We start from the raw sequence: 10,907 nt of genomic DNA, 5'->3' as shown, positions 1-10,907 counted from the left end.
GTCATTCATCAGCTCTCTCAGTACAATGGGCTCAGTAAGGTCCCATCTCTCAGCTGAAGCACCTTCACAGTGCCCAGCTGAGCTCTGAACCGTCACACACCCCAGGTCACAGCACCCCAGTGAAATGCCAGCATGCACAACTGTGAAAAACTTGTATATAACACATGTCTACTTGAAATAATCTAATCATGGACTTATTAATAGTAGTAGTAGTATATTTTTTATAAAAGAAATGATTCTTTGTTTAACATTTTAAAGATTGTTGTTAAAGATTTTTGAATTATCATCATGAGCTTGTCTCGGCCTCTGACAGAGCTTTTGAATTATCAAAGCTTTATGCATGAAATACAGTGAATGCTTCATCAATAAACATTAATCCAATTATATAATATTAGTTCAAATATTTAAACAGACAGAATGTTTAAGACCATTTTACGGTCGCCTCTATTCAAACCATTCCTTTTAAAAGGCTGTATCATGGCATCATTCTGTTCGACACATCATATCCCTAAAGCTAACCTTCTCTCACAGAGCGCACAGCATAGTTTTAGTGAGCATCAGAAGAACAGAGATGGAAAAGAGATGAATGCACTGGCTTGTAATGAAGAATTGACAGGGCTCAGCAGGCCGGCACAAGATTCTCTTAATGATTCCCTAGTGTATTTGATAAGATCTTAGTTATGATAGGGAAGACACAGGCAAACTCTGTGGCCGACCAGGAGGTTAGCATCAGAAGGGCTCCCCAGATAAAACATTTCTTTATGATTTTGGAATATTGCAGAAAAATAAGATCTGTGGCAAACAAACATTTATGATACTTACATGTTTTGTCCAGTAGTATAATATCCACATATTAACAACACAAACATGCAATCGTAAGGAAAAGGCTAACGTATGGCTATAAACAAACTACATCGCGGTTGCTATGTTGAGCATTACCACCGATAAGCTAAAGGCGGCTAATGTTGTGCGTGATGATGTTTAGTAGTCTTATTAAGACATTTTGCAACCGTCTTTTTAAGACACATAGAAGCCTTCACATTCACCAGGGGAGTATTTACTGGCGTATTATATACGTTTCTAGAACAATCAAATATCTTCGGCTTGTGTTAACCGCAGACCACAGCATTTCACGCTTTTAACCAAAAACCCATCAAAAAAATACATTGACTTTGAGACAAGGGAAATGGAAGTGTTCAAATGCTGATTCATTTCTGGGTTTTAGGACTGATTCCTGCACCACTGTTAAAGTTTTATAATGAAAAAATAAAAAAACGAAATAATCTCTGTCAGCTGATACAGCACATTCCTCTTTGACACTGATCTTTAATTGTTTTTGTCATTGCAGGTACCCATCAGCACAACTATAACCATGTGGCTCTATGTAGCCCTACACGCACACCTAAGAATGGTAAGACAAAGATGGAGATATTAAAAACTGCTCAGTTCAGTGTTTGAGATGAAGACTGGGCCAGGGCATTAACTCAATAACTATCAATTTGCTAGACCACAAATCCATTCTGTTAATATCTCATTTAAAGTGGACCTATTGTGCTATATTTGAAAAATATATTGTAGGGTCATACCTATACAAAACATGTCTGTGAAGTATTTCTTTGCTTAAAATACCAAACAGATCACCCATTGTAGCCATGCTGCTCATACCCCTCTATTGCAGCCCTGTTCCAAACAGGCTGATTCTGCTTTAAATGGAGACGATAGGTTGGGACGTGTCAAGTGTGCCGGAGACGATAGGTTGGGACGTGTCACGTGTGCCGGAGACGATAGGTTGGGACGTGTCACGTCGGCCGAATGTCGCCAATGACGTGATAGGAGCGAAAATTCTGGATCTGCTTGTTAGCACCCACTTTCTTTTTTTTTCTTAGAGATGTGGGTACGGAGGAAAAGAGAGAGGGTTGTGTTTTCTGACACTTTGTGAGTTCCCCGACACACCGGGGACACATATTCATGTATAAAAGACATCAAAAAGTGCATTTTGCATGATAGGTCCCCTTTAAGTGTAATCAAATAAGTGTCACATCCCATGATCATGCACCTTTTTCTTTGGGTGGGATACAGTGATTTTACATCCGTTTTTTAAAGCTAAAACAATTGACTGCGTGCCAAGTTAACAGTCTCTTGAGGTCATCATGTCCTCTAGTTTCCTGAGTGTGTGAAAGTTATCAGCACTACCTCCGGCTCCCCATATGCAGCATCACCGTGAATCACTCGTAATGCTGATGAACTTCAGCTCGTGCTGGCAGATGTGGAGAGTAGCAGTTTCATTAGGATGGTTACTGGAGAGAGGAAAGACAGCAGGGATCAAAGGAAAGAAAGGAGCCCATAAGCTGGATATTCACGGCCTTCTGTATTTATAAAACACTCTGAACTTGCCATTCGATTTATATTCTGTTTGTTTCATCCATATATGTGAACAAATTAGGAGCTTGCTTTCTTTGCTTCAATTCTGCAGCCACCATGGCCTCCTCTTTATAATTGATCATGTAGTGCATTTCACACAAACCCAAACACACAGGGACTTTGATCACTCACAGGCTCCCAATGTCAGCATGCAGTGTATTATCTAGATAAAACCTGTGTGTGTGCGTTGGTGCGTGTTGTACTAGTCATGCTGAATATGGAGTAGGTCTTTGAAGGCTGTGTTTTTCGCACCATCAACCTGTCTCTGAAATATTTGTTTTTCACTTGGGTTTGGTAGCTCACCGATCTTTGAGACATGGTAAGTTCTTGATACACTTAGTGAAACAACTCATTCATTACATTCTTGCACACATCTATTTACATATTGATCACAAACAAACCACTATGTTTGTACCTTTCTGTCTTTCACCTGATTTGTGTTTTCAGACCAGATTTAAGTAGCATTTGTTATTCAGTCTTGCTCTTTGAATCATTTTCAATCCATGAAAGTACATGAATGCAAAATTATGTAATTTGATGTGAACATTTCTTTATTTAACTCTATTTTTCTTTTTGCCAACAAATCCCACAAAAAGACCAAAGATGATGTGCTCGTCTCTCTTTATTTTCTCTCTCCCCGTTCGTGTTTCTCAGCCACGAGCTCATTGTACTTCTGAAGACATACATCTTTCTAAAGGGGTACACATTTTAAGTATCATTTAACAAAAGATGCTCAACAATTCTGCTGTTTTATTTGGCCTACTTAACTTTAAAGTGCATTTGGTGGGGCCTATTTTAAGCTGTGGGTGAATACAAATCTTGTGGAATGTATAGGTCGTGTTGCGCTCACACTTTTAGTTTGTCCAGAGACATACGCTCTTAATGTGATACTGACAGTGTGAGCGCTGGATGAAGTAGCAGTCGACCAATCAGAGCTTTTAGCAAGGACTAAAATGGGAACGTTCAACGCTGTATCCTCTTCTCTTTATAGATCAATATAATGCCACGCGTTGCCCAGTACTAGACTTTGGCTAGAGAGGCAATACTTAATCAATTGTTTATTCTGGTCTTTTTATTGTATTTGTTGGCAAAAAAGAAAATATCTTCAGAAATCTTTAAAAACACCTGTACGGTTTGCAGAGATGACTTGAGTCAGGTCTGTGTGTTTGTCCATTGTGATAAGCTAGTGAATGTGTTGGTATGGAGATATATAACCGCATGCCACAGTCTGAGGTATTTTCCCTTATGCAGGGTGGCAGACGGTCAAGCAACAGATTTTTCACATCCATTGTAATACCCACAACCCTCCCCCCAGGACCGCCTCCAATCTTCAGCTGTCCCACTCTCCCAGGCTTACCTCCTTGCTTCATCCCACACCATTTTTCCTTCTTTCCCTTTAAGATTATCTTTATCTCCATCTCTTCTCCTCTTTCATTTCCTTCACTCCATTCTGCAGCAGTTACTAAGGCCTTATTTGTATCTGTCCATTGGAGGCTGCTGTGGACGCTGCTCTGCACTGTGTGACAGACTCGCAGCACGCTGGGGAAAGCAGATAAAGCAGGAGTGAAAGAATGAAGGAGTGAAGGGAAGTGGGTGGCAGCATGGTGGGGCTGATAAGATTGAAGGAGGATGGAGGTGAATAGGACTGACTCAGATGTTTGCGTACATGTATGAGGGTGGTAAAGAGAAGGGGAAAGTACCAGAGAGCTTTGGTCGAGTAACCACCACACCACCACCCCTTACCCCCCAACCCAGCCCCCCTTTTCTGTGCATATTCCTGCCATCATATCACTTCACCTCCACTAAAGCCCACCAATACTCCCTGCCCGGGATCACATCCAAACACTGTCAGGAGCAGGGGCCCTCTCCAGCACACTTCTGTCATTTGATGTGTTCTTTTCTTTTTATTCTGGACAATTATTTCCTCCTGTGAACCCACTGACCACTACATCACCATTCAAGTCAGACAGCAAACACCCCCTGAGTGCCTTATGTGACTGCCTATACCCCCCAATCGGCCGCCAGCAAGTTGGAGTTTTAGATATGCAAACATTTCTCACAGGCTGGCACTCTCCAATACCGTGCTGAAATAAAGCACAGGCAGATCTGCTCTTTTCTTAAGTAAGTGGTGCTAAAATTCAAGAGGACAAAGACTTTTTCTTTGAATTGTATTGAATTCAGCTCTGCCTTCAAGTGTTTGTGTCTCTAAAGCGCCAGCCTGCCCGGCTCTAGCTCACCTCCCAGCTAGATTTTCTAGCTAGGGTAGGAGGAGCCAGCCTTCCATCTCTTTCTCTTCCCTCTTCTGTCTCTGTACATGTATGTATGTATGTATGTATGTATGTATGTATGTATGTATGTATGTATGTATGTATGTATGTATGTATGTATGTATGTATGTATGTATGTATGTATGTATGTATGTATGTATGTATGTATGTATGTGTCTCCAGAAAACAATCGGATAAGTGGCATCCTGACCTCGCAGACGGAGCCCTACGACCTGTCTTTCTCACGCTCCTTCCAGAGCCTGTCTCACCTGCCGCCCTCCTATGAGCCGGGCGTCAAAGCCGACCTCAGCCGGTTCTCATCCCTGAAGAAACTCAGTAGGTCCAAGTTCACTGCACTAATGCAAGAGTAGGTTCCCTGCCCTGAGGCCCTGCATGACGCTAACACTGCATTTAGTTTCCTGACCGGGACTTACTGCGTAGCTCGGAGTTGTTTCAGTTGTGAAAAGGATTTGCTCACTCTGAGAAGGATGTCCTACAGTCGGGAAAGACCCCATATATTTTTGCTATTCCCTGATCATTTCAGTGGATGGAGAGGCTGAATCAGAATCAGATCTGATCCTTCATTAAATCAGCGTAGTCATCTCATTAAACTATGACTCATTGATATTCCATGCTTTCCCTATTTCCACTTAAAGGCCACTATTTATTTTGAAACAAGTAAGTAAATTAAACTGCTTCTTTTGCCCCACCCGTCTCAGTATTGATTTCTCATGATATTCCTCGACTGGAACGCAAATATTCCTTAAGCCTTGTGTAATGTTATCTTGACTGCTGAACTTTACTGCTGGCATGCAGTCAAAGGGAAGGATGACGATCTACAACTCATCCCGTCAGGGCTCTCTCCACACTGGCTCCCACTCTTAACTGCCAGGCACCTTTTCAGACTAAAAGCAAACCATGTTGGCAGGATTCAGTTGTATTGGGAGGAAAAACCAAAAAACCATTACCGTCCTCTGCATGAAGAACTAGTGTAATCATTAAGGCTGTAAAAGAAAAGCAAATCATTTCTAATGTCAAAGATAGTAGCAGTGTTCAAATGAAAACATATCGTTAGGCAGTCCTTCATTCTTCCCAGATTTCTTTCTGATTCCAAAGCAAATGATTTGTTGCAGAAAATAGCCAAAAGGCTCTGCGGGTTCTTTTTGGTGCTCAACTAGTGTCTGTGCTCTGATAGATCATGTTGGATTGTGCTAGAGGGAAGATAGAGCACTGTTTCATTGTTGGGACATCAAAGAGAAGAATGCCACTGCTTATTCTTATGCCAATTGGTATCAAACTGAAGCATTTAGCCCATTCCAGTGCAGGACAGTATGCAGTACATGACACGTTATTCATTCACTCCTTGATAATATGGTTGATGAGCTGCAAGGCCCTCCTGCCCTTATCTCGTAACAAATGAATTTGCAGCTAGCACCCGTGGCTGGATGCTGAAGGAGAGTCTGGCTGAATGTAATCTTGACAGCTGATGTGAAAACTGCTGCAGCCAATATTATAAAAGACAGACACAGGGTCATCTGCAAGGTGGAGAGGTCTGCTCTCCATCATTCATGCTCGCTATAAAAATGACACCCCTGAGTTAGTATGGTGGTTAAACATTCATGGCTATGACCAGAAAGAATAAAGGATGTGTGTCATCATGACAATGGACTTATTCGTGTTCCATTTTGAATTCATGCAGCATTTCGTCACATTAACAAGATGTCTGACAGAGTTTGTGTGCATCACTATGTTAGTTGATCTGTACCAAAGTCTTTGTGCATGTGTTTCTGGTTGTGTGGCATGCATGCGATGATACTCTACTATCTATGGAAATGTATTCTTGTCTTTGTGATCTGCTACTGAATGCATGTTGCAGTTGTTTGTACAGAATAAGGACACACTCGGGGACACAATTCTCAATATGAAATTATTGTTCAATAATACAATAACCTTCCAAGCATGTGTATATGAGGTGCCTGCGTGCTTCCCTCCACATCTGTATGATATGACAATGTTTGTTCATAGACTTTCACATGACCTTTGACATTTTGCCCCCACAGACAGGGCTGCCTGTAGATTCCCAGAGGAATCCTGGATGTGTGATGTCATGTGCCTTGCATGCAGTGATTCCTCTGTTATCTATTCCCCTCCATAAGCTTAGAAAGGTGGAATACAGATGGGTCCGCCAACACCATTCTCTGAATTGTTCGCAATGTTCTCCAATCCCACTGTATCCGATGTCTCCCCTTGCATTCTACACCTCGCCTTGTGTTTTCTTGCTTTCACTCCCTGAATCTCCTCTTCACTTCTTGCTTGTGTTTTTTCCATCTCTCCTGCAGCAGATAAAGAAGTCGATGACTACTACACTCGTAAGCGCCACCTGCCTGACCTGGCAGCAAGAGGCACTCTACCCTTGCATGTTCTCAAACTGACCCATGAGCAGGTGGGTACAAGTGCTTGGTTTAAGTGTGCAGACATCCAATTACAATATCTGTTTTCTTTTCTTATTACTGCAGATTTCTATTTGTATTCCATATTTTATTCCTTTTTATTCCGTTCCATTGCAATGTCAATACTGTTATATTTATATTTGTTATTATTTTTAATATTTGTTCTAGTTCTCTATCTGTGTTTTAATTGTTGTCTTACTTTTATGTATGCACCGCGACACTTAGTAAAATTCCTCGTAAGTGTAAACGTACCTGGTAATAAACCTGTTTCTGATTCTGAGACAAGGTCATGTTCTTTACTTTTTATGCTACTATAGAGGCTTCTCAATTCTTAAATGTCCCCTCCTCGACTCCTATCCTCGATACTTAGTCCCGCCCACAGGAGATGCGAGCGGAGGACTGAGGAGGGGAACCGAGGAGAGAGGAGGGGAAGCAGCAGGCGGTTAGAGAAATGAGAACTCCTCTCCTCTGAGCGGTCATTTTAAAGATACGTCCATTAATGATGACAGGAGGCAGCAGCCCTCTGTCTGATGGACAGATGTGTTCATGACAACTTATATATTTACTTTGATTCATTCACAGTGCGGTAATGAGACAATAACAGGCTACAGATGCGGACATACACCACACACACACACACACACACACACACACACACACACACACACACACACACACACACACACACACACACACACACACACACACACACACACACACACACACACACACACACACACACATATATTTATATAAATATATACAATTTAAAGTATGAGAGCACTGCTCTGCTTTCTGCACAGACCTCACAGCTGTTCTCACTGTAAACATCACATCGCGATGAAAGCAGTTAATAAAATAATATCCAGGGGATGCATGCAGAGCTGTGATTGGCTGAGATAAGTCCAGCCGTGCATCACGCCTCCACCGTTCCCGGAAATGCATCCGTGGAGGAGCCGTGGAGGATGCATCAGTGTATCCTCGGTTGGAGCTCCTCCAGAGAGCCTCCTCGACGCTCGATCCTCGGTCCTCGAAGTGCATTTAGAGAAATGAGATGTCCTTCAAAATGGCGCGCTGAAATCCATTTCCGGGTCACTACCGGAGGACCGAGGAGTCGAGGTGTCGAGGAGGGGAAATGTAAGAATTGAGAAGCCTCTAATGAGTCTCCGGTTTTTAAATAGTTTGTAGCTGAAGCCGATCTGTCTCTTCTTCCTGTAGTGGTAGCTGGCAGAGCCTTTTCCCCCTTAGCTTATGAATAAACCAACGTCATTCATCCTTTGTTTCACAGCACAGGGACCAGCAGCTCCAGAGCCAGCCCCTGCAGTCCTCCCAGGCCCCTCCCCAGTCGCAGTCTTCACAGCCACAGTCTCAGCAAAGGCAGAGGCCCCGTCGTGTCCAGAGGGCCATGTCCCAGGACCGCGTGCTGTCCCCTCAGAGAGCCCAAGAGCAGGAATACAACATATCTTCGAATGGTATGTCCCCATATGGAGGCCGCATCCTCTCAGACGAACAGCTCCTGTCCGCGGAACGTCTTCGATCCCAGGAGCGTCTCCTCCCGCAGGACCGCCACACCTCCCAAGACCGTCTGTACTCTAATGATCGCACGTACACCAAGGACCGACTCCTGTCACAGGACCACATCTACTCCAAGGACCGCCACTACTCTCAAGAACGCCTCTATTCACAAGATCGCCTATACTCACAAGACCGCCTGTTATCCCAGGATCCTCTGCTCTCACCGGAAAGGCTGATGAGGTCTTTGAAGCGTGGCATGGTAAGCAGTGTTTCTGGCGGGTTTCGTGGAAGCGACAAGTCAATGTCGCGCGCCATCTCACACACAGACGTGTTCGTTCCAACCACACCACTTATGGATCACTACAAGATGACCAAAATGCACTCCCATCCCAGTGCCTCAAACAATGGCGGCGGGGTCGGTGTCGGGGCCGGGGCCGGGGCCGGGGCCGGGGCCGGAGGCACTGGGCATTCCAACACTTTAGCCATGAACCAGACAGCAACCAAGAGACAGGTGTTTGCCTCCAGACGGACTCACACTATGGAGCAGCTCCACTATATCCCACCACACCACCAGCAGCAACCACAGCCACACCACTACCGTACAGGCAGCAAGACTGAGGTGACAGTGTGACCGCAGTCAGCCAGCTGAACAGCTGGAGGCAGCATTGTTTAGTGACAGATTGTGGGGGGGACAGAGGTACATGGGTACATTGGCCTTCCTTCAGAGTTGGATGCAGGGTAGGATGGTGGTGATTTCACTCTCTTTGACTATGTTTCTGCAATGTCAAAGATTCTAGAACATCCACTAGCTTAACGCAAGAGACCGGAAAAATTTGCGACACTGTACACTGCATACACAGGCCCAGTTAGATCTGAAGTCAAAGAGGGTGGTAGTTGGGGAGGGTGAATTTAGCCAGCTAACTTGCCCATTTTTCCACTGTCTTGGTTACCCTATTCATCTTCAGGCTATGGCCTCATTCTGTGTATGGTTTAGCGAGAACACACTCATCGGGTCTGTTCAAGCCTTTATCCTGCCCCTTCGCCCAACAGATCTATTCTGTGACCTTTTCTGGAAAATGTTAAAGGGCTTTGCATGGTTAAACAGATAGACCGACTTCTCCGTGACTTCTGTTGTGCAACACAACACCATCACAGACGATGAACTAGGTTAAGCCTGTAATAACTTTATAAATATACAAATAAATGAACATAACAAGACATTTGTACACCCTGTCCTACTCATAGCTCTAGTGAAACTTAATGAGAGAAATTAAAATGGATGTTGTAAGCACTTCTATTTGGTGCCTCTCAGAGTTCCATTTCTAAAAACGAAGTGGTTTTGTGGGTTACAAAGCACAATCAATAATAAAAATGATCTTCTTTTTTAGATTTTGTTTTTTTTATTTAAAATAGTGATGGCTAGCTTTTTTTGTTCTTAAAGCAATGGCAGGTTTTTTTGCTTCCAGTAGACAATTGTAAATAAGCTATTCTATGAGCAGTATTATGGACAAGTCTGTACTGGATAAACTTTGTATTACACTGTCTGTTTTCAATAGATTCTAGAAGAATAACTATAAATCATCACTGTTTCGTGAGATCAGAATAGAAAACCCACTTAACCAAGGATAAATTACTGCTATACTGTGTGTGTCTTTGTAAAAACCGTTATTAAGATGAGAAATGAATGAATGTGTTGTTAATAACAGATCTACCACTGCTCATGTGGATATAGACTGTGTTCCATTGACATCAAAGGAGTTAAACAATATGGAAATGGATTATTACAGAAGGGTCAAATAAACAATCCATATTTTTCTAAACATTCAACATTGTTCCCTGAGAAATGTCTGTGTCTTGTGTTTGCTTTATAAAAAACATGATACACCACATCAATGTGAGTTTTAAAATGTGTGTAGGTGGCTTGCGGTGTAGGAACCAAAAACGTGTTAGATATAACAAGCGTTCCTGGATAAAGTTAAATTAAACGGAATTACTGCTGGAGGGAGTGACGGAAGTAAACAACCTAATGGTGTGTTTGCAGTCATGTGAGCAACCAGCTGTGTGTCTGTTGCCGTGGGCGCTTCTCAATCGCGAGTAAAACTGCTGCAGAGCAACTATTTCAAGTATCGAGTGGTGCCGAAGGACTGTTTAAATGCATCTTAAATGACCAGCATTCTGCGCCACTCTATGACGTAGTATACTTGAAATAGTTGCTCTGCAGCATGTGTACTAGCGATCGAGAAACGGCCCGTGT

The 10,907-nt window shown here is 43.0% G+C and overlaps 1 protein-coding gene across 7 annotated transcripts in view; it reads left to right on the top strand.

Moving 5' to 3' along the window:
• Positions 1–10,542, top strand: part of LOC117540972 (protein shisa-6-like) — a 61,015-nt gene extending 50,473 nt beyond the window's left edge. For 2 of the 7 annotated variants that reach the window (XM_034207967.1, XM_034207966.1), the window contains 5 exons: positions 1,349–1,411; positions 2,720–2,740; positions 4,872–5,024; positions 7,028–7,131; positions 8,427–10,542. In XM_034207967.1, coding sequence (XP_034063858.1) covers positions 1,349–1,411; positions 2,720–2,740; positions 4,872–5,024; positions 7,028–7,131; positions 8,427–9,284 — 1,199 coding nt within the window. In that variant the 3' untranslated portion in view covers positions 9,285–10,542. The remainder of the gene's footprint in view (positions 1–1,348; positions 1,412–2,719; positions 2,741–4,871; positions 5,025–7,027; positions 7,132–8,426) is intronic. The other 5 variants (XM_034207972.1, XM_034207968.1, XM_034207973.1 and 2 more) reach the window with 3 other exon arrangements.
• Positions 10,543–10,907: the final 365 nt, after the last annotated feature.

Source organism: Gymnodraco acuticeps, unplaced genomic scaffold (assembly GCF_902827175.1).
Source record: "Gymnodraco acuticeps unplaced genomic scaffold, fGymAcu1.1, whole genome shotgun sequence".
Taxonomy (NCBI): domain Eukaryota; kingdom Metazoa; phylum Chordata; class Actinopteri; order Perciformes; family Bathydraconidae; genus Gymnodraco; species Gymnodraco acuticeps.
This window is presented reverse-complemented; position numbering and strand designations above follow the sequence as displayed.